This window comes from Antedon mediterranea, chromosome 11 (assembly GCF_964355755.1).
Source record: "Antedon mediterranea chromosome 11, ecAntMedi1.1, whole genome shotgun sequence".
Taxonomy (NCBI): Eukaryota; Metazoa; Echinodermata; class Crinoidea; order Comatulida; family Antedonidae; genus Antedon; species Antedon mediterranea.
The window spans coordinates 4312839-4337193 of NC_092680.1; the positions used below are offsets into that span (position 1 = coordinate 4312839).

Below are 24355 nucleotides of genomic sequence, written 5' to 3' on the forward strand. Positions count from 1 at the left end.
ATTATATTTATATTTGTTTATGAATGAAGGAAATAAATTGTATTTTAATTGATTGATTGATTGAAAGTAAGCGTAACTTTTCTTTGTTTATTTGATAAATATAAACATTTTGATATTTACACTGATGATAGCCTCTGCCCCTTTAAGCTTTTCGTTATTGTAGGACAATGTCGCCCTCTTTAAAAGAGGCTCTTCCAACAGTAATCATGTTACAGTGATGCCTATTCTTCACATATCATACAGTGCTTTGGCATTATTACGTAAACGGCGTTCCATAAATTTCGTACTTGAACTTAAAGAACACAGTTCCTATACTTAGCAGATGTGAGTTGACGTACATCTGAACATAATTAGGCCTAAAACGTAGGCCTACATGTGCTTTTCCCTCAATATTCATGTGGTTATTGTATGGAAGTCCAACCTTAAAATGGTCCTAATTATATTTTATATAATTCTATTACATAAAACAACATGGGTTAAAATTGTATTTTTTTTTACTTCGATTATTATTATTTTTTTATTTTTTTCTTTTGCAAATTCAGTGACGTTCGTGGTGGTTGTATTGTTGATTTCAACAAATCGGTTACAATGAAAAAAAATAATGTTATCCAAACTAAAATAAAGTTTAGTGGAAGTGATTGTGATTAGGGTTAATTCATTTTTAATAAAGGTATTAATAAGTACACACTATTCAATATCAACAATTATGACCCGGTGCTCCGTTTGTGTAATTACCCCATGGTGAGAATGTAGTCAACCCAGATGAACTTGACTTGATTAACACAAGCCGTGACAGTAACAGCTATAAGGTGTGGAGCTCCAGTCACAAAGTAGTGTGTTAAATGGGGCAAATGGAAGGACAAAACACTACTGTACATGAAGTACTTAAATGTAAGTATGTAGGTCTACTCAGCTACTGCATTTTTAAGTAATGATAATTACTGTAATTTGGACAATTCTCCTTAGTCACTGTTTATGAATAAAAACAGGTAACCGTAATGCACCACTTGGCTAAGTGTGGTAACATTAAAAGTAAGGCCTGTACTGTGACGATGTCTCACTTTTCGGAAGCTGCGGTGCACGGTGGTAGCCACGGCAAAACCAGTTCGGTGAAAAATCCGCTTTGTTTGGTGTTGTATTTAGTATTACATCTTTAGTAATATGAATAGCTGTATTTAAAGAGATAAGCAATACATTTTTGCATAATACCAGCGCGCGCACGTAACGGTAATTATATCAATGATAAGACGTAATACTGACGTACGATACAACTTTTATCACTGTCAAAAGACCTACTGTGGATTATAAACTGTATCCAACTTTATCCAAGACAAATATTTTGACTACTACGTGATTAAGTAACTATACGCCTAGAGGAAACCCGTATTAAGGGGACGTTTTTTTGGTCCATAGAGTGTCCCCCTATACTTGGAATTAAATCCTTCCAAAATTAAGAAATGAGGGACAGTTATTTCATTTCATTTCTTTATTCGACAACAAGCGGTTTAGGGGTTGCGACAGCAACAGAGCGCCATAACACACTAGTGTCCGCAACCCCTTAGTACACTATAGGATCAACGTTACCTGAAGAAATTATTTCTCATCAGAAACAAAGAAACTATACGTATATATTATTTTACGAGTGCTTAAGATTTATGGGTTCTATAGAAATAATCTCTCAAGGGATGTATACTGAACTATATACATTATACTTAAAACTAAAAATGGCGGTCATGAATAGGCACGTGGAAAACCTGAATTTTAATGACTTTACTTGTTTTTATAAGCTCAGTTACTTCCAACAGCCATTGGCTTTTGTTTATTATTTCTGATTAACGTCTCATGATAACACAGTTCGAGAATCTTATAACTTTTAAATTTTAAATTCAACTTATTATGTGAAATAATATTGATCTTTATCCTTGTAATTAATTAATTAATATTAAATGTTTCTCTTTATTACGTCCAAGTTATCATTATCTTTCGCATTTATCGTCATAATTAGGTCATGTTTATGTCATTCTTTACGAATGTCTGACTGGATGGCTTCCGACGACGATAGTGGTAAAGTCCTACAACATTGACGCATTACTTCGTTGAGATCACCTTCGGTTGATTGAAAGGAAATTGAGAAAACTTACACCTAACGACGCATGCCGGTCTTCCTTCATTATAACAATCTAATTTTAGTCGTATATGTCTATATACTATAAGGCTATTTGATATTTTTTTTGTTAAAGTTTCCAACATCTTGTGAGGTATTCCACGGGGAGAATTGTGTGCAAACTGGGCGTAGATATGGTTCATAACTAAAATTCATGGGTGGCTGACAGTTTCAATGAGTGTAAATCGTGTTCACATGGAACGCGGGTGGTGGTGAGTAGGCCTACTGATGGGCGTAATTACTACAGTAACATGTTAACCATGTCCAGCACGGTATCCGCTCCTCTTTTAATCACTGTCATTATTGGTCAGTAATGGAGTATATGTATTTACGGTACAAGTTATAATATTATAATTATAATAGTATATAGCGAAGCACAGATACAATTAACGGTCTACGTATTTGATTTCATACTGTACTGACCACCACCGCATGGGCTAAGCGTTTCACATACGACGTAAACACGATGGCTTCTCACAAAGTTTGATTCTGTTATAACTGTGCGTTTCATTCATACCAGTCATGAATACCACAGACACTGGGAATACCAATATGGCGATACTATTTCAAAATCACTTGGAGATATTTATTCTTTGGTATTAAAGCTAAGTAGGGCTATTAGAGTGATAATGTCTAATAACTCGGGCGTTGAATTATCACATTTTACAGCATACGTAAGATTATGCATTCAGTAATTATATGATAGAACCGTTTCATATTTTAGTCCACGTGACCACCAAGGATGCATTCATCAGCTATGCTCCACATGTAGGCCTACTGTTCATTGTGATTTTGACAATTACGCGTCCCGTCACCATTAGCGTATCTGTAGGCGAATGCCACACTGCAATTTACTGACATTAATGATTCGAGTACGTGATAAAAAGGACGTAAATGTCCATGGCTATCATTACGGCCGCGGGGTGTTTAATGAGCCAAGTTTATTCAAAATGTTAGCATACCGTACACACATTTTGCTATCATAATACGGCGGGCCCATACTATAGGGTCGAAATATAGTCAATGAAATAAAAAAAAAAGCCTCCCTTAATTCGAAACAGTAGGTTACCGTAGGCCTACTTGCGAAAAATGTTTTTCTTTCATTCTTCTTGACCACTAACAAGCCGTCTTTTAAGCTCTGTCTACGCTATCAAACTAGTTTGACAAAAAAGGTGATGTGCCCAAATATGGTACTGATATGACATCATCATTTCCATATATGGGCACATCACATTTTGTTGTTGCATAAAGTTTGATAGTGTAGACAGAGCTTTATAAACATGAGATTCACAAATTTTGATCAGTTTGTGTTATTTATTTTTCTTCTCAGGAATGTGGTTCATGACATGGCATCGTAATTACATCGCCGCCAGTTACATTAAATACTAAATACATCAAATATCAGAAACAAATGAAAGTCTGGTCATATTTATGAATTGATTGTATCGAAATCAAGAATTCTATTTTTATTCCCATCGAACTTTACACCGTTATAGTATTACTAAAATTGCCATGTTCAAATGCAATATATCACATGATCAGGAAAGATCTTATAGAATTCAGGTCAAATTTACATGAATTGATTGAATCAAAATCCAGGATCATTTTCAGAAACATACTGGGCTAAAATAGTAATATAATAATGTGTATACTAATTACGTTGACAGGAAAGAGGAAACCGACCCCTCGAACTTGACATGATAGATGTTGGTAGCAGAGGAAATAACGCTGCCTTCCATATCTCGGAAATAAGAGCCTATCCCATATCGATTACATACAATAGTAGGCTTTATCAAAATTACAATACAAGGGTTGTTTCAGTAACGTATGTTATGCTGTCGATATATGTACGAGAAACAAAACAGAAGTGGAGTTGACGAAATGAAATTGTTTTGGAAATATTGTACTGTGATATTGGCGTGTTTATTTTCATTTACGCTACTTTTCAGCAACGTAAACTTCACAATTGAGCGCGTGCGCAGAGATGATGTTCATCTGTATTTACCGCTAGGAAAATATGCCGGATCACGCGGCGAGTATTTTCGCTTGGTCGCTGCGCATGTCGAAAAGGAAGCGGCACAAATAGCTATTGGTATTGATCTACATAGTTTTCATCAAATTGATGCGATGCCACCGCCTGATTACAGAACGACGACGAAGAGCAACTCCACTTTAATTGAAGATTTTTCTGTTAATACAAAGACATCTCAACTTCAAAAAAAGTCAAAAAGAGAGGTGAATAATCGAGCTGGAGAAGTTCGCAAACGTGAAAATACTATTGTTATTCTTGATGAATTTGGAATGATTTCAGAAAGTAACCCTTCAAAACAGACTCCACCAAGCTCCGATGATTTAGAAATCAAAAACAGGTTTTATGCATCAAATGGTGTAGTCAAAACATTGCCAAAAGCAAAACATAACTGTTTCAAAAAGATACTTCTTTGGGAAGACAGGTTGAGATATAATGCCCCAGAAGCCGCGGGTACATTCTTTTGTCCCGATATTTCTTGTAAAGTTCAAGTAAGTTACAGTAACGGATCTATTGATAAAATATCCAAAGCTGACGCAGTTGTTATACATCACAGCGCAAAGAAAGACTTGCAGAAGATGATAACAAAGCGCAAAGTTGGTCAGAAATGGGTATTAGCAACAAGAGAGAGCCCCCTGCAATCATCAATAGAACCACCAGGCAACCTGCGGTCTGTGTATGACTGGGTAATGACTTACAGGCAGGGCGCTGATTTTAGCCTAGCGTGGGGTTATTTTGACCGCGGTGTACCGCAGTGGAAAGAAGGCGTTAATAGAAATTGGGCTAGCGGTAAAAACAGGTTTCTAGCGTGGAACAAATCAAATTGTAGCGACACGCCTTCTTCTTACATCGAGTTCGTCTCTAGGTTAAACAAGTACATGCCAGTTAATATACCGCAACAGTGTCGTTTAACTGATGGTAACACTGAGGAATGTCAGCAAAGTATACGACAATTTAAGTTTCTTCTTGCACTTGAAAACAGCGAATGTAAAGACTTTATTACGCAAACATTCTGGGAGACAGCACTAAAAAACGATGTAGTTCCTATTGTGTTTGGCCCACCGAAATCAAACTACGAGCGGATAGCTCCACAACATAGTTTCATACATCTTGATGATTTTACAAAAGTAGCCGATTTAGTAAAATATTTGAAAAAGTTAGACAATAATGACACTTTGTATAATGAATATTTTTTATGGAAAAAGGAAGGAAAAGTAGTGAGTACAAAGGAATCTTGGACATTTAACTCTAGAGATAAAATGTGCGAAGTTGCTGGAAAACTTCGTAATCCGGGTTCAAATCAACCAAATATAGGCCTATACGATAAAATCATTGGTCCGTGGTGGAAAGGCTCGTGTGCAAAACGAAAACTCCCAGGTTAAAACAAACTTAATTAACATCTAATAATATTGAATAAACGTTATTCCATCTTTTTTAAATTAAACTAATATTTAAGTATTTTTTTTCTTTTTTCTTTATAAACTTCTTTTAATATTAACTTTAATATATATTTTTATTAATGACCTTTTGTATTAACTTTTTTTTGTATTAAAGAAAAAAAAAAGAGAACTATCGCATATCGAACTTTAGACAGAATTTGAATATAAACTTAAAACCCTCAAAACTTTCACGCTCTTGGCAGCTGAAACACACCAGGGTGGTGTAGCGAATTTACTGTTGAGCCAGGTTGAATGCATTCCTAACATATGGGGTATAATAAAACAAAATTACCAATTACCATATTATGCCATAGTACATTATTCTTTTTCGCATCAGCAACTATCAGAGCAGGAAAGAGTAAAATTGAAATTGTAATTGTGCTCTTCCCTGATGATGAGTTTTTTTAAACCGTCGTTTCGCTTACGGTTTTGTAGACAAATGTAATAAATCCGGAATCGTCCATCGCAGTGGTTTTTTAAAAACTGTTTTATCTTCAACAAAACTACGAAATGATCTATTTGAAAGCTTGATTTCATCCATCCTTACTTTTATGTTTCAAAAATATTTTTGATGTGCCTATATGTGGACATGATGATGTCATATCTCTTACCATATTTGTGCATATCACTACCATACTTGGGCACATTTGTTAGTGGAGACAGACCTTTATGTTCATATTGTTTGTGGGTGGGGGTGGGGGAGGGATATACATTAAATACACAAACGTAAATAACTCTCCATCCGTTATTAAAGAAGAGCAATTCATCTCCGCTTACTAGATAAATAAAAAAAAAAAAAACGATAATGCAAAAGAGGAGGAAACAGCTTTCATCACGTAATTATTACGTGACCAAGTTTTCCGATTTATGAATACCATACCATATCTGTGCTTATCCCATAAAGCGTGGTTCCCACTAGCGACGCAACACAAGGACGTAACGCAACGGAAGTGAATTGACCAATCACAAGCGATGGCTTATTCGCTTGTGATTGCTAACTGTCTATAACTTCGCTTGTCATTGGTTAAAACGCTTGCGTTGCGTTTACGTCCTTGCGTTACGTTCTAGTGGGAACCAAGCTTTATGATAACAATCTTCTGTGTTTATTGCGTGAATTCATGCTGTAGGCATACTCTATAAATTACACAAATCAAACACATTTCTGACTCGTGTTGTATGTTTTGTTGAATCAAAGTTTTCTCACGAAGTCTATTAGCAGACAAAAGAATTAAATAACAAGTAACAATAGTTGTTTTAGTAATAAGGCTAATCTAGGGTTTACATCACTACAGCTGAGCCGAATAATGCTACCACCCACGAGTTGCAAAACCACTGCTCGATGGGAACACCCTCCGTTATTTCAATTCGGAAACAGGTGCTACGTGTTTATGTCTCAATTTTGATAAAATTAATTTCATTAAAAGATATGATTATTGGTTAATAAAAGTCTTATTGGCCAGATGTTTGGCCAACTTTGACGTAATTGTACTTTATGCAAGAGATGCAACACAAGGACGTAGACGCAACACAAGCAAGTTGACCAATCACAAGCGATTGTTCGAATATTCCATCGCTCGTGATTGATCAAATCACTTAAGCTTGGTACCCACTAGCGACGCAACGTAACGCAATCTACGCAACGTAAGCAAGTGCCCTTTTAATAATTGTGCTTGCCCCCGCCTGCGTGAAATCAAATCTGCGTTGTTTGCAGCACTATTACGTCGTCGGTTCCCAATTGTGATTACGCAATACAACACTTTGCGTCGATACGTCGCTGCGTTGCGTTATAGTGGGAACCACGCTTTACATTGCGTTACGTACTTACGTTGCGTCTCTAGTGGGAACCAAGCTTAAGTAGGCCTACTATCCTGTTAGTGCAGTACCCACTGCTTTATTGGACTCGACTCAACCCTTGCCTTCAGCGCTCTCGGTGTTCGAGAGATATGAACGCAAGGCTAATGATCTGGAAGTAAGTAGGTTTGAGTCCCACACGAGAAAAAGGTATGAATATTAACGTGTTCTCATTTTACATGAAGTATAATACGTCAGAGTAGGGCAAACATTCGACCAATTAACTGCGTAGCTCTCCCTAAATCGTGGTTCCCATTAGCGACGCAACAGAAGGACGTAACGCAACGCAAGTGAATTGACCAATCACAAGCGATGACTTATTCGCTTGTGATTGCTAACTGTCTATAACTTCGCTTGTCATTGGTTAAAACGCTTGCGTTGCGTTTACGTCCTTGCGTTACGTTCTAGTGGGAACCAAGCTTAAAGCGTGGTTATCACTAGAACGCAACGCAGCGACGTATCGACCCAAAGTGCTGTATTGCGTAATCACAAGTGGGAACCGACGACGCAATAGTGCTGCAAACATCGCAGGCTGAGGCAAACACAATTATCAGAAGGGAATTTTCTTACGTTGCGTAGATTGCGTTACGTTGCGTCGCTAGTGGGAACCAAGCTTAATGCAAAGGTAATTCGCTGCAGTTAAACAATTGCCACTCTGTTTTCAATATTTGTTTTTAATGATCATTTTATTACAATACGGTACGGTAATATTACACACACCACAAGCATAAGACAAATTATATTCCCGGTGCAAACGTATCTATTTATTTTATATTATCCTTGGTATTAGGTTGATATACTTCTATTATTATTTCGTGAATCATCATCACAATTATATATTCATTGTTTATTTTCTTTTGTATGCAAGACAGTAACATACAGTAACAATGTAAACACATATAATGAATATTTGAATCAATTCAATTTCTAAATTATTATATTATTTTATTCGATATAAACTAACGGCTTTCTTTGTATTGTTTTTTAATGTATAAAATAAAGTACCGATTACCGGAGTATTAGGTTAAAAAAAATTAACATAATTAATGTACACTTTGAATTATTAAATGTTCATCTTAATAACAGTAGATCCATTCCAGAATAAGATTTAAAATCAAATCAACTTTTCATTGATTAAAATTAATATTAAATCAAAACCATGAGTTCTTGATTTAAAATAAAATTCGGTCTATAATCGAATTATTGCAAACACACCATGCTAAAGCGAGAACCAATTATGGAACGCCGTCGAGGCATAATTCATAAGAATATTCGGATTTGATGTAAGGTGTTTCACGTGGTTTGTTTTCAATTACAATCTCCTAACGTAGCGATTGTATCTGTAATGGCGAAAACATTGAACGATATTTGAATGACGAATTTTCAATCAAGCATTTCGTACGTTACCCATATTAATTATTAAAATACACTAATAAATTAATACTAATACAAATAAAAGGTTCTTACCTCTTTTTCAACTATGTTTTTCTTTGACATGAATTGCTTCGCTTTATCCTGTATAGAGAAAAGTGCCAAAATATAACATTTAGATTTAAAAAGACGAAAAACGAGAAAAATGTCTCACACATCATCATCAGGTCAGCCACTATCAGCTCAATGCAGGAGAGAGGCCAAACCAAAACCATCTTTTCTCTCCTCACGGTCATCCATAAAAAGAATAAAAATCCACCTCCTTCATCAATAAAAAAAGTTTAAACTATAATATACCTTGTTACCCGATTGCAAGGCCTGTTTGGCCTCAGTATGGTACGTCACTAGTAGCTGTTGCAGATTCTGGACATACTCTGGTAAAATAAATATAAACAATCCAGCTTAAAGGGGAGCTCCGATATTTCTTGTCATACATAAGTTGGGGACCCCTCATAAAACGTCACAAAATTAACATGAATATTCATTAATCATATCCATATATATATATGTTTTGTTTTATTTTGACTTAATTTGTGCTACTTAGTTTTGTTATTTTTGTATTTTATAAGTAATGATGGAGTAAGAGCAGTTTTCTGTTTGGGCTCATGCCTATTACTTGCTCCTGGCAAGATGAATTGTAAAATGTACTTTATGAACTTTTGCCGAATAAATATTATTATTATTATTATAAGTGTGACGTAAGAATTGAGCTAACTACAATTCGCTAATGCAAACGCTTTCTGTCGCGTGGATTAGACTATGGACTTTACATGTCAATATATGGGGTTCGAATCCAATGAGCAACTTCTTTTTATTTTATAGTAAGAGAAAGATTATTTAGAGAGTTAGGTTTAGTTATATTTAGGAATTAGTTCGGATATCTTTCACATAAGGGGTCCCCAACTTATGTACGAAAAAAAATCGCCTCCGGGTTTAAAATGCATAGCAGTGAAGCAGAATGAGAGCCACTTTTAAAAAGTTATGCTACAGGAATTTTTCATAATTTACTCATTTTACTTGATAAAATGGTTGCCAAGGTTTATAATTTAGTCGCAAGTATAATCCCGGAGCTATCCTTATAGGCATTTCATGCTTATAAGGAAGAAGTAATCGTTGTGTAATTTACTCTACAAGTTCGGTTTATTTATGCAGTATTAGCCTTATAGTACATTTATGTAAATAATAATTAGCATCGAACTTTTTGTTTGATTGCATTAGAATAATACGTGTCTGTGAATACGTCTCCTGCAAATTAACTGTCAAAAACAGGACCGAACTGTTCCCAGAAAAAAAATATAAATATATCGAGTGCCCCAGAAATAAACCTACAGGCCCAATAATGTCTGCAGCAGCGAAATATCCATGTCATTCCTTGTAATAATAAATCAAATCCGACAAATATCATATATCGAAATGGAATCACGTGTTAAGTAGGTGTCGGTATTTAATTTTCCGTGACAACACTGACAGAACAATTTAAATTGTGTTACCCGTAAACGCAGGCACACTACCGCGCTGGGGAATAGAACTAATATCGTTTGACACATAATATGTTTAAATTATGCATTGATCTTGATAAAGTTCCTCTGTCAAAGATCAAATGGGTTATTCGAGTGATACATAACCCCTGCACTTGAAGTAAGCTGTATAAATTACGAATGAGATACACGATCAGCGAAATGTTTACGTTTTGTAGAAAAAGTAACCCACTGTTAAGTATTCCATCGAATAATTGAAAATAGAGAGTTTAAGACTCACATGAAACGACCACTTATTATACGTTTACTGATCTAATAGAGGTTCGAGAGGCCTAAATATAAAATAGCTATATGATGCATGACATATACGTCTATATTTGCGCTGATTACTAGCTGCATTTTTGGAGTAATATGTTTCCATACGTGTTTGATCCATCCAAACAAAAATGACTAGGGTAATATTATGTTCAGCGCGGTTTCACAACATTATGCGCTATATAAATCCAGGATATTATTAATTGCCTAAAATTTGAATACTAATCTTGGAATTTAGGCCTATATAAAGAGCCCTGGCTTGATACTGTAATGAAACATTAAGTGCTGAAGTTGAAGAGGTATTAAGTAGAAGTGATGACATTTAAAAAAATGTAATACCTTGTCGAAGTGACGAGTCTGCTTGCCTTAGAATATTTTGACCCTGTGCTAAATTCCTTTTCATACTTTCATGTTTTGCTAATATTTCTTTCGGTACAACCATTCGTTTTGCCTTCATCGCAGACAACTACAACATAATGCATATTGTATACAGTTTATAATCAATGTATTTCATCATTTATATTTAACTAGGCCTACATAAATGTTCTAACACAGGATCAGCATACCAGAGATCATGTAAAGGAGAGGTCGAATAAGTGTCCTACCTTTTCTTCTAGTGCGTCAGTAGTCCATTTTAAGACTGCGACACTATCCCTGGGCGCTGAACTGAAAAGGAATGATAAATCTAAATTTAACCCGTGTATCTAAAATTAAACTATGTCTATCACATTAATTGACGTTTGGAGTTTAGTTTGTAAGCGAAGCATGTACAGTGAGTTACAACAGGCCTACAATCAAAAGATAGCTGCTGCTTTGTATGTAGGCCTATTAACGTTATGAACAATACTACGGACATTAGTAATGATACTGTACTTAGGCTTATGCTAAAATAAACAAAAATATATAGTCATAACCTAGCCTACTTGGTGATGTATAAATGAACACCTACGTGAAAGGGGTGGAGTTTCTTATCTAAAAAGTAAAATGTAGATAAAACGTATTCCATTTTGTGACATGATGAACATGTATTTCATAAGACGTTCATCGCCTGAATACCAATTCTTTTGTTTGTTTTATTGTTTTTAATTCAACGGAGAGGTATGTTCAACAGTGTACAGTATATAAAAACTGTGTATTCAGCTGTGTAGGCCTACAATATTCATTGATAAACTCTATGACCTTTTTGCTCTAACCAGCATTCTTGTACAACACCGTCCTAATTAACCCTTATTAATATCACAGCTTGCTGCAAGAATAACGAACTTCCCGGCTACTGTGTGTGCAATACATTTATTAATACATTCAGCTATGTGTCTATAACTCCGTACCGTGTGTATACAATTGTTTTTTAAATATTATACGCATCATAAAGGATGTATAGTCTCTTCTCGTTCATTATGGATTTTTACATTGCGCAACATAAAAACAACATAAATGACAATACACACTCGTTTATTGCACTCATGAGTTCACAGTAATATAAAATAAGATCGTCAATGTTACATTTAAAAAAAAATAAATTATCACAATTTCAAGTTTATCTTTGTATAAAACATTCATATATAATTATAATTTGATATTTACAGACTTTTAAAAAGGATTTTAAATGAAATATTTAACATAGTAAAATAATGTATAAAAATTCGTTCTTAAAACGTTTCAAAGATTAAAAATCTAGTATTATATAATTATTATCATTTATGAAATTCTTCAGCCATTAGTCAAAAGGCTTAAAAATGCTGTTCTAAAGTTTCATTTTTTGTCATCCCATAAAAGGATATATTCCCTATGGTTGCCTGCTATTAACAGAAAATGCCCCCCATGATGGAAAAGCTCACATTGGCCTCCCTACTAATAAGGGAAGGGAACGCATAAAATATCTAAATTCCTCATTATTTACCAACCATACTAAATAAAGATTTACAAAGTCTCTTAACATTAACAAAAGACGTTATACTATGTTAAAACCCTTACAAATCTATTCGTATATTTGACGTTATTCAACCATTCATGTAACAAATCACATGGATTGCCCCAGAGTCTCTTCTAGTACATTCTGCTATCCACTATAGAGAAATGTAATGTATTTTCTATGATTTTATTAAGCTATTTCGAAGAAAGTGATAATTTCATGCGGCTATTCTTTTTGACATATTTTCAAATCCCAAAGGTAAGTATAATGTGATGTAAAATGTACATTAATGTTCGTGTTTAAAGTTAGTACGTAAATGTGTGTACGAATTAGAGTAGCATATTATTTCATTGAAGATGACTGATTATAATTATTATTAATATATCATATATTTCACTTTTTATCATCTTCTGTTAAAGTGAATTATTCTTGTTTTTGTTGTTATTGATATTATTATTACTTCTTTTTATCTTAATATTTTTTAAAGCTTTGCTTATTGCTTATTTTGAATTTCCCTTTCCATAACTTGTTGATGACATCTCTGTATATTTTATGGAATACATTGATTTTTATTGATTGATAGATATATGTATTATTATGTGTTTAAACAATTCAGTGTTTGATGGATATGGATAACAACTTTATGCTGCGGTGTTGAATCCAAACTAAAACCAACAGAGAAATCTGTTCCGTGGTTGATTGCATTTCACATGACCCAACAAGAGCTACTAACCGCTAAACCCCGTGAACCCAACCCCTGTGGGCCATTTGAGGCCCATGTTCTGCTTTCTATACTCTATCTGGCCTGTGCGATTATTTCCAAATTACAATCATCTCCACTCTATTTTGTGATATAGTTACATATATTTACATCACTACCATATTTAAGCATATCACTAAGATATTAAGGCACATTTTTTTGTCGCATAAAGTTTGATAATGTAGACCGAGTTTTAGGAAACTCCAATCTACAAATCGTCGTTGTTATGGATATGAATGTATCATTTTTGTTGTTATTGACAATATTTATCCAGTGGTCCATTTGTTAGTCCCTACCCACCACCACCTCTGGTTCTGCCCTACACCTCCCCAACCCTTCTATTTCAAAATCATGTATGCACCATTGACATTTTTGAAAACCGTCCATTACAATAATTATGATGATTCTATAATAATGATTTGATTAATATTAATGATCATGCTGTGAGTAATGCCAGAAACCAGAGAATAACTGGTTTTAAGAGGCTGAACATATCGAAGAACTGGAAATAAAAAAGGAAAAAAGGGTATATTAATATCCCAAATACCAACATGGAAAACAAACAGAACAACGTTAACAGGAAGGACCAGATTATTTTGCATGCTTTGTTAAACAAATTAAAAAGTAACATTCAGAAATTAATTAAAAAAACTTGAGCCCTGTCTACACTATCAAACTTGTGTGATGTACCTAAATATGGTAGTGATATGCTTAAATATGGTAGTGGTATGACATCATCATGTCCATATACATTATTGGCACATCACACTTTTTTTGTCCAATAAAGTTGGTTAGTGTAGACAGAGCATTAGAAATAACAAAGAAACTTATAGCTCTGTCTACAATATAAAACTTTATGTGACAAAACAACGTGATGTGCCCATAATATGGACACGATGATGCCATATCATTACCATATTTGGGCACATCACACTAGTTTGATAGTGTAGATGACAGAGCTTAAAAAACTAATAAAGTAAAAGAACAGGTTTTTCCTAAAGTAGGGGTCTAACACAATGCTACTATGGCAGAGAGACGTGCATGTACTGTAATGTTAATTAATGGTTAGTGTATGTATAAGTGAAAACGGGTTATATATACTGTATATATACATGTGAGAGTTGTGTATAAAATATATTATTACTTACTTTTGTTGTGTTCGACTCTGAAAAAGCAAAAGAGATAAGTTGATTAACCAGCAAACAATGGCATTGGTTGGTAATTTGTTTACTAAATTTGTCTGGTAGGCCTACAGTACAGTATGCCAACATAGACTACTGATATGGTCATCTTAAATGAAGGTATATAGTATATTATACTGTATTTAGAAAATGTTTTCTAAATATTTCATGTAAAAAATTGCAAATATAATTCTTACTTTTGAAGGACTTCTGCTACTTGCCATCTGTAAACGAAAACAACAAATAACTTAAAATTTTCAAAGATTGTGTTGTTTTTCTATATATCTTCACACAAAAGAATTAATAATAGTACCGTTACATAGCTTTCTATTCTTTATAAAGTAGAGCATTTAAGAGAACACCTTCGTTACCCTACAAGTGTCCTCTAAATGAAGTGTTAACAGATATATTTCCCTCCATTCATTTCACGGAAAATAGTCCCTTTAATAGGAGGGGGGGGGGGGTACTTGAATAGGCGTGTCGGTTTAGTATAAGGCATTTTTTGAGGAAAATGGTAAAAAAAAAATGTCAAAAAAATACATACTTGTGTTGTTATTTTGCTGCTACCGTCAATAACTAGCCATTTCTCGCGTACAAATTCGTGTTTAATGCCAGATAATGGACGGTAGATTCTAACTTTTACTTCAAGCTTTCCGCCAACTTGCTTTCTTCCCTCAGTTAGCTAAAAATATGTAACATATCATTTCATTTATTTCATAATAAAAAAAGATCAGGAAAAACAAACGCAACCTAGGCCACTATTTAAATTGATGTTTATAAATTAAAAATTTAAGTTATAGTAAACTTTCTCTCTTGTAAGTAAGCTTTGTCTACACTATCAAACTAGTTTGACAAAAAAAGTGCAATGTGCCCAAATATGGTAGTCATATCCCAAATATGGTAGTGATATGACATCATCATGTCCATATTTGGGCATATTTTTTTGTCATAAAAGTTTGATAGTGTAGTCAGAGCATAACTTGCTTACTGTCACATTTTCATTACCTGAAGGCTTTCGTGAATTTCACATTTTTTTTCAAAGTCAGTCAGTTTTAAAGATGCAGTGCCGAATACACCATCACTTCTCAGAAACCCTCTGAAGAAAATAATAGTTTGAATTAGGAAGAATGCAATTCAAAACCAGGCTAGTGGTTTGGAGGTCGTGGGTTTGAATACTTTTTTCCATTTAATTTTTTTCCACTATTCTCAATGTACAGAGCATTCAGTACAACTACGTAATGCAACATATTATTGTCAGTACAATATTACTTTTTATAGTAGACTTCAAACTTGACAGACTTCCTTTTGACTACGCCTGCAAACGATCTCGACGACAAGTTTACTGGAAACTTAAAAGATTGCTCATACTCGGGATTGTCCCCCTCTTTGCTGTGAGTTTTCTCTGAAGGGGGTTCATCCTAAAAAACAAAACAAGTGATCAAAAATGTTATACGACAATCATTTTTTTATCTGCATAAGTCAAAAGAGATAGAGAATATAGTTCATTAATTGTAAACCAGTAAATGAACTTATGTGTCACGCTGTCAGCTAGACTTTGTTTGTTATAATTAATGAACTATATCTCAATACTAATCAAAACCAGAGGAAAATACTTACTGTTGGAAATGGAAATTCAAACTTAATATAAGTGTCAAGATCTTTGGCAGCATAACCTGTTGGAAAAAAAATGGAAAAGAAAAATTAAAACCAAATAAACACACTAATAATACATATTAGAATATGTGTATTCATGTGGCCAATCAGGGCGAAACGACCCACGAAATAGCAACCCAGGGTGAAACCTTATTCTCATTACATGCGATGTTTACATAGACAGATTATTATAGTAGGCCTAGAAATTTGTAAATAAAACATATCCGAAATTGTCATTGGTTTAAATAAATTGCACAAAATATGTCTGTTTATTCATCATGACCTAACGTCTATTATGTTTCTAGTATATCACTGGGCAGTATAGAATTTCTTCTATGCCTGATAAATTTTTATATATTACAGATTTATTTCAGAACAAGAATCCTTTTATAAATGATTTACCTGAAGGAGGAGTGTATTGCACACCACGTACTATGACTACTTCTGCTTGGCTTTCAGACAAATCTGCACACAATCTAAAAAAATAGACACATTAAAATAAAAAATACCAGACTAAGATATTGATAGGCATAGATGGTTTGAGATGCTATGATCTAGGAAAATCATAGCATGGAAAGTGAAATCTTGGTTTTATAATAACTATCTGTATACCATTCTTTACGTTAAAACAGCAATAAATATGTATGTGTGCAACGTTTCGTTTCCTTGCCAGATGAAAACTGTACATACGTATGTATTAATATTACTGGTTTAACATAAAGAATTGTATAGAAATAATTACTATATTTGTGATTCGTAAAACAATACTAATTTGCGTAGTACGTACTTTAACGATGGTAGTGTTCGGTATTCGTAGTGAAATCGTGGTATTGGATCACCATGCGTATGTGCTCCTACTAATGTATCTAAGTCCTGACGGGAACTCCTCGCCATCTGTTCAAACCTGAAAACCGAATTGAACAATAATAAATATATTTATAAAAAGAAAACTGTAGTGTACAGTTTAAGTAATTAAAAGTACGGGTATTTGCTCGTACTGCTGTCTCTACTATTTTTATAACTGAAAATAAATATCACATTCCATAATTCTAAGTATGTGTTCACACAACAAGTTTGCTATAAAATTTATCAAGTTTCTTACTTTTCAACTTCACTTATTTTACCCATCTTTGAAAACTGTTTTCGATTAGTTTCACAAATCTGGAAAAAATAACGTTAAAAATTATTATCATTAATTATATTAATCAAATTCATGTAGCGTATCACTCTTTATAATCTGTTTGTTTGTTATTTCATCATATAGAAACTTTAATTAAATACCTGTATCACTCTTTATTATCTGTATGTTTGCTATAGGAGAATTAATTATTCATTTTTATATTTAAATTACTAATTGTATTGTAATTTTTTTTTAATGGATTATTGAAATGAAAGAAAAAAAAACCAAATTGTACAGTATATACATTGTTATTATAATATTAAATCAGGTGGTAGTACATATTATGTATTGACTGCTCATAATTAATCTTAAAAGGTGTTTCAGAAACTTACTTAAAACCACTTTGTATCTAAGTAAAGGTCAAAGGTTATTCTCACCTGTATTTGTCTTTTGAGTGATGTCTGTAACCTTGAGAACATTTCTCCTCTGTCACCTGTCACTTCTTCATTACATTCCATCGCTGTTTCTACAGAATCTTCCACAGTAGGTAAATCAGGAATCTGCAAATTTGTAATTTCTAATTAAATACACTACATCGGGGTAATCATTTTTTTTCAGTTTATTTAGCAATAAGCTAATATTATCTACTACTAATAATGTTTAAAAAAGGTGTCTATAAAATATATATATATTATTTTTCTTTTTTATTACTATATTATTTATAATATTATTATTATTAATATATTTATTATTAAGGACATCTGTTGCATTGCAGCAAGAAAAATATTAGAGCTAAAGTTAAAAAAAAAGTTTATGGAACAGTGTTATTTGATGTTATCCGTTGCATAATTTATTAAATTATTGAAAATAAGACTAAAAGAAAGTACCCTGCACTTACAGTAGCCATGTTGACTAAAAGACCACCCTTTGACTTCTCAATGAGAGGATCAAAGCCCTGCAATATAAAAAAAAAACAAAAATAAAAATATGTGCTGCAAATTATTATGGATTTTACTAAAGTGATGGCTGGTTATATTATTGTAAGGATAGGGAGTTTACATATCGTGTTGCACAAAAATTTACAAAAAAGAATGATAATCGCATACATGTAGGTAAGGATAATACAAAGTAAAGCTAAGATGATATTTAAACCACATGCTTTTCATGATTCATCACATATCAGTGACTTCCACCTGTTTATTATTATTTATCTGATACATCCCACTTCTATAAGTTATACAATAATGTGGTAGAGAATGCATTGAAGAATATTTTTCCCTTATAAATAAACCAATAGGAAATGTATTTACAAAATTATAGGTTTAGACAGATTATAGAAATAAAATCAATTCATTCGGGCAGATACCTCTATCAAGGGGACACCTTACTATTAAGAGGACACTTTACTGTGAGATGGCTGAGGGGAGTACAGCATATTGTGTTTTAACATGGAGCTGTAGCTTGGTGGTTAACTTGCTTGCCTTCCAACCCCAAGGTCTGGGGTTCAATGCTGACTTACTGACAGGGTTGTAACTCACGACTCGTTCAACTCCACTCCCTAAGCCTCAAGCACGATAAAGTATTAAATAGTTTATCCATCCTATAATTTGCGAGTCACTCGCTGTTGGATGCGTATGAACGAAACACTACGGACAACTCTATTCAGGGGACACTCATATTAAATGTACACTTTGGTGCCCTTTAATATGGTTTCTACTGTACCTTTGCTATTTTAATTAATCTTTTTGCTTCATCTAGGTCTCCTTGCTTCTTTGCAGTAAGTGCTCTTAACTGGAATTCTTTCTTTCTTTTTTCTAGAACCTCTAGTTGTCTTACAACAGTTGGTTTTAATGCTGATAAATAAAAAGAAAAAAGAGCCATCATTTCAAGAAGACAACAGTAATAAAATATGAAATCATCTAATGTTTTGTAAATTCAATATTTTTATGATTGAAGACTTTTGTGCCACATTTGTTGTCTTGTCCCTTGGATGAAACATAAAGTTGTTGGTCCTGTACATAATACAGGTGCATGCTAAAAACGTGTTGCACTGCTGGCCTAGTGCAAATTTTCTCAGGTTCCAGGACAGCATGAGGTAAAGACTAATAATAATTGTTCAAAATTCTTACTATCTATCTCAGTTTCAAGTTAAGCTTAAGAACGATTATAAATACCTTTACCTTTTTTATTTATAAAATGTATAATATTTGTTGTTTATACCTGGAGAGGCTTGCTTTGCTGTGCCTTGCTGTGGTTTCTGGGCTTCTTCTTGTGATGCTATTTGTTGCACTGTTCTTGGCTTTAGCTTAGGCGGTTGGGCAGCAGCCTGACCAGGAGGCTGGGCGGCAGGCTGGCCAGAAGGTTGAGCAGCAGACTTTGTTGAACTCTTTGTTGGTATAGGGGGGTAGCCAGGAGGGGCTGGTAGTTCCTCATAATCTATCGGTCGTCCTGCTTTTTCTTTCTTTATTGCATCTTCATATTGCTAAAAAATAAACATATAACTAAAATAGTGTTGCAGTGTTTTTCTAGATGCAATGTTTGTTCTCTGGTAGAACATGAATCATGGATTCTAGCATAGAATCATAACTTTAGACCACTGAGATTGTACATGGTGACTATAGGGTTCAGTGGAGTAATGCAGAGGCCCGAGTCCCCTGGTTTAGACCTCGGGTGTTTTAGCCTTTTTCAACATATTTTAATGCCTGTTTTTTTCTCTGGCACTGTTCTGGGGCCTTTTGGTTTAGCCAGTGAGCACTGATAGCCCTACACCACTTCTAGGATGAGATTTGAGCCAGGAAGCAGTGGGTACTGTTTTATAACCAACACTAGTACTGTACATTGTATTAAGTAAATACTGTAGCATACTTGATACTTCTAATGCAAAATATCTAGAGTAAAACTCCTATTATGGGAACACCATTAGGACCAAACAAGGAACAAACTGTCCTTTTAGATAGGAGTGTCCCTTGAATAGGGGTTGGCTATAGTGGTAGAACATAAAGTATATTGGCCCTTGTTCATTCAGAAAGTGTCCTGTTAATAAGGGTGTCCTATGCAGGCCTTTTCTTTTAAGTCAAACCTAACACACTCCTAAACTGCCCTTGAGGAGTGCGATTTACAACATGCTTAAATTTGGCAAACTTCTACACACCAAAATACAAAACACATACATGAATTTACTGAGGAGTGCAATTTATAGCACACCTATAATTTTCAAAAGACAAGGCCTGCCTATAAGTGTTCTACTGTAGTCAAGCATCAGTTACTGAATAAATCAATCAAATATTTAATACTCGTTAAATTCATAAATGAATGCATTAGCGATTACATATTTAAATTCTAATACAGTATACCTTTAGTATTCTACCCATCCTCCTTGCCTTCCCTGAATTATTTTCCGCCTCAGCTTTTTTCTTTGCTTCTTTATATTTTGATAGTCTTTGTTGAAGTGCTTCCATGGCGTCCTTTGGATGAGACACGTCCTCAGTGGTTGATGGGCTTTGTTCAGCAGTCTGGCCTCCAAAGCCTGGTGGAGGTGGCGGCATGTCACTGAGATCAACATCTCCTGAATTTTCAAAGTCTTTCACAACCAGATCAAATTGCTGAAACAAAATAATTTGTTAAAACAATCTTTTTAAAAACTTTTTATACACAAGCTCTATCTACAATATCAAACTTTATGTGACAAAAAAAATGGATGACGATGTCACATCACTACCATATTTAAGCATATTACTACCATGTTTGGGAATATCACTACCATATTTGGCATATAAAACTTTTTTCTCAAACTAATTTGATAGTGTAGACAGAACTTATGGTGGGCTTTTATCTGATTAAGTCTGGTATTACATTTATAATATTTATAAACAAACCTTAGATATTAGTAAGAATTCTCTAGCCGTGTTCAGATCGCCTTGTTGCTTTGCTTTAACAGCGGCTTGCATATACTGATTCCCTCTTTCTGATAGAAGAATATATCTACTATCTAATATTTAAAAAAAGAAAATAGTGAGTTTTGTTTGGGATATAAATACCAGTTTTTTTCACAATTGAAAATGATCAACATACTAGGATGTTTTGTTTTTATATATTTAGGCAAATTGACAAGGATAAACATAAGCAAATCACTATCCTTAAAGATGGCAATCCTGCTCACAAGATGCTCTACATAAACAAAGTCTTATTACAAGTCTTTGAGAGAGGAGTTGTAATTTGTCATTAGAACAAGACCCGACATGACAGAACTTGAAACCAGGACCCTTGGATTGGTAGCCAAGTATCACAACTCAAATTTAATTTACTATGCATAGTTTTCCCTCACCTGATTTTAAATTTGGCCTTACAGATGGCCCTGGTGTGTCTTCCTGATGGACTGCAACACGGCTTGAACTAGCAGCTGATGGTGTGGGATTGTCTTCTACAGGCCTGGGAGGTGATACTTGAGATGTTGGAGGTGTCAATTGTGCTGGAACCAAAGGTGTTGGAGGTGACACTTGAGGTGCTGCTGGTGATACTCTGGATGCTGCTTCAGGTGCTGCTGGTGATATGCTGGTTGATGATTCAGGCTTTGGAGGTTCTGCTCCTTTAGGGGGAGGAGGTTTACCAACTATAACTGGTGGTGGAACATCAGCAGGGTCAACTTTCTTGCCAGATTTTAGCTTTCTGTTAATAGCCTTTACTTGCTGTTAAACAAGGTAATATAATTTATATTAGTAATAAATAATTGATTGGTTCTTTCTGCTGTAGAAGAGATTTGACTACATAACAATATTTACAAGTAAAGCATGATGCTGCTAAAAAAGCTTAAAATTAAAATTCATAGAATATATATATATTTATAATGGTTTGAAATAAAAAAAGATATAAAGATATGTTCTTTTAAAAGAAATAAACGTATTTGAGTTTTCACTTTTTATTTTGTCACATAATGTTTGATAGTGTAGACAGAGCTTTAGATGGTATAGTATGGTTATATAATATAAGATGAGTGAAAATGACATTACAACCCACCAGACAAAGTGGAGAACTTACATCTAACCCTCTTGAGAATCTTCTAACTTTTGAATCTTCACCATTTGCTTTAGCATTAGCAATCGCAGCTTGGTAATTCTCTAAACGCTCAGCTACAATTGAGGTAAGGTCTGTTTTCAACTCAACCTCATCATTACGGATCTGCGCTGGAGCAGGAGGTGAGGGGGATGCCTGCTTTGCAGGAGAAGGCCCACTGTCCTCTACAAGGTCCTGAAATTCAGCCTGTAGAAAAAAAATTACAATCATTAACAACATTTGTTGTATTTATTTATTCAAATTTAATCACACTCTTGTTTACAAGACCAGCTAATTCTGGTTTATGAGTGAACAAATATTTAGCAACTAAAATAGACACAGATAAAAACATCAAAAAAAATTTGTTGTCATATATGTAATTGTATTAAACATAAAAATATAATAATTAATTAATATAATAATTAATATATATAATTATCTGTATTTTGTAAGCAATATGTTTATTATGTCAATGTATTTTGTAGAATTAAACTTTTTTAATAAAGTGTACTCACTAATAGTTCGTCATCATCCTCCACATCATCATTGTCAGTGTCATCATGTGTATCACTCATAGCACTTGCTACCATGCTGTCAATCTCTGGCATAGCTGCAACTCCTATAATTAAAGATATAATAAACAAGATTGGTCAGATTGCTACAGTACAATATGTATAGTATGTAGAGAATAATTTTCAATGATTCTGGAAAAAAAAGTACTCTATGACCAATTGAATGTCATATCGTATTTATTCAAATAACAAGCCATAGTAGTGGTGGTGGTAAGGGGGAGGGGAAGGGGGGTGTTTGGCTGTTTAATAAAATAAATACTTGTAGATATAAAAAAAATACTACATAATTAATATCAAGAAGTGATAAAATAGAGTAAAAATTTAATCAGAATGCTCGGTCAATTGTAGATCATGTTAATCAGAATTCTACTACAAATAGAAATGTGTGTACACATACAATATTGTGTATCATGTGTCGGGGTGTTTATTTGAGAAAATAAATAAATAAAGACCCTTGTTTATTCGAGGGAGCCGTTTATTCAAAGCGAGCGTTTATTAGAATAAGTATTAGATTTTAGGCCAGGAGACAGGTCTTAAATAGGTGAGTCACTCAGCCAAAACGCAAATCTACTGTACTGAATGTTTGTGGTAGTTGTAACTTACCTGTAGTTCTTGGTTTTGGTTTGGGTTTAGGAGAGGATTCTCCACCTAACAACGCTGCTAACTCAGCCTCCAGAGCTTCATCGTTCCCATCATCTTCAACATTATTCAGTGACTCTAAATCAGGAATCCCTGAACTGTCGAGAAACCCCAGCTATATATTGAAAAAAAAAAAGGTATTATTATTATTAAATTTAGCATGATGATTGTTTTACACCTGGACTGAATTTCAATATGATTTCTATCCTGACTTTACCTTGATGATTGCTTGTGAACTTTATTATGCTAACTATATAAGTCGCCTAACTAGACTACTAGGCATAGGGTCTACCTAGAGTAGGCTAGGCCTAGCCTTTAGTAGTTTAGCCCTACCCTAGGCCTACTAGGCTACTTCTGCTAGCTAGACCGGCCTCCTACTAGAGTTCGTTAGTTAGGCCGCCTAGCCAGCCTACGTACTATTACTATTTTAGGCCTAGAATACTAGATAGGCCTAGTAAAAAAAGAGGCTAGATTAGATAGGCTCTAACTCTATATGGCCTAGCTATAGGCCTAGGCCTACTAGGCCTATTACTAAATTACTATATTATAGAAAATAGGCCTAATATAGGTAGGCCTAGCTAGGCTAGGCCTATTATAGGCCTAAGACTAAGCTAGGCCTACTAGACTAGTGGCTAACAAGAATAATTAACTTACTTGAGCTGCTAAATGATGTGACTGTTTCTTTGTACTTGTTTTATCTTTTTTCCTAAACATTGTGTCTGCAAAAAAAGAAGTTTTTGACAATAATACTTAATAGCTAGG

At 34.1% G+C, this 24355-nt stretch overlaps 2 protein-coding genes across 2 annotated transcripts; one reads left to right on the plus strand and one right to left on the minus strand.

Annotated features, from left to right (window-relative positions):
• Positions 1 to 793: 793 nt before the first annotated feature.
• LOC140062476 (alpha-(1,3)-fucosyltransferase 7-like) lies at positions 794 to 6320 on the plus strand. The gene is made up of 2 exons (XM_072108711.1): positions 794 to 891; positions 3495 to 6320. The coding sequence occupies exon 2, from the start codon at positions 3992 to 3994 to the stop codon at positions 5573 to 5575; it is 1584 nt and encodes a 527-aa protein (XP_071964812.1). The 5' UTR covers positions 794 to 891; positions 3495 to 3991; the 3' UTR covers positions 5576 to 6320.
• A 1838-nt stretch (positions 6321 to 8158) lies between these two features.
• LOC140062724 (coiled-coil and C2 domain-containing protein 1-like) lies at positions 8159 to 24336 on the minus strand. Its single transcript, XM_072109047.1, has 25 exons — positions 24248 to 24336; positions 23558 to 23708; positions 22898 to 23001; positions 22368 to 22589; positions 21658 to 22018; positions 21209 to 21321; positions 20687 to 20935; positions 19554 to 19815; positions 19056 to 19186; positions 18232 to 18288; positions 17771 to 17893; positions 17316 to 17374; positions 17001 to 17117; positions 16616 to 16689; positions 16178 to 16233; positions 15830 to 15978; positions 15566 to 15656; positions 15105 to 15242; positions 14758 to 14784; positions 14528 to 14544; positions 11313 to 11373; positions 11047 to 11173; positions 9212 to 9288; positions 8951 to 8998; positions 8159 to 8823 (listed from the first exon to the last, which is right to left on the minus strand). Exons 1-25 carry the CDS (start codon positions 24305 to 24307, stop codon positions 8806 to 8808), a joined length of 2892 nt encoding a protein of 963 aa, XP_071965148.1. The 5' UTR covers positions 24308 to 24336; the 3' UTR covers positions 8159 to 8805.
• Positions 24337 to 24355: the final 19 nt, after the last annotated feature.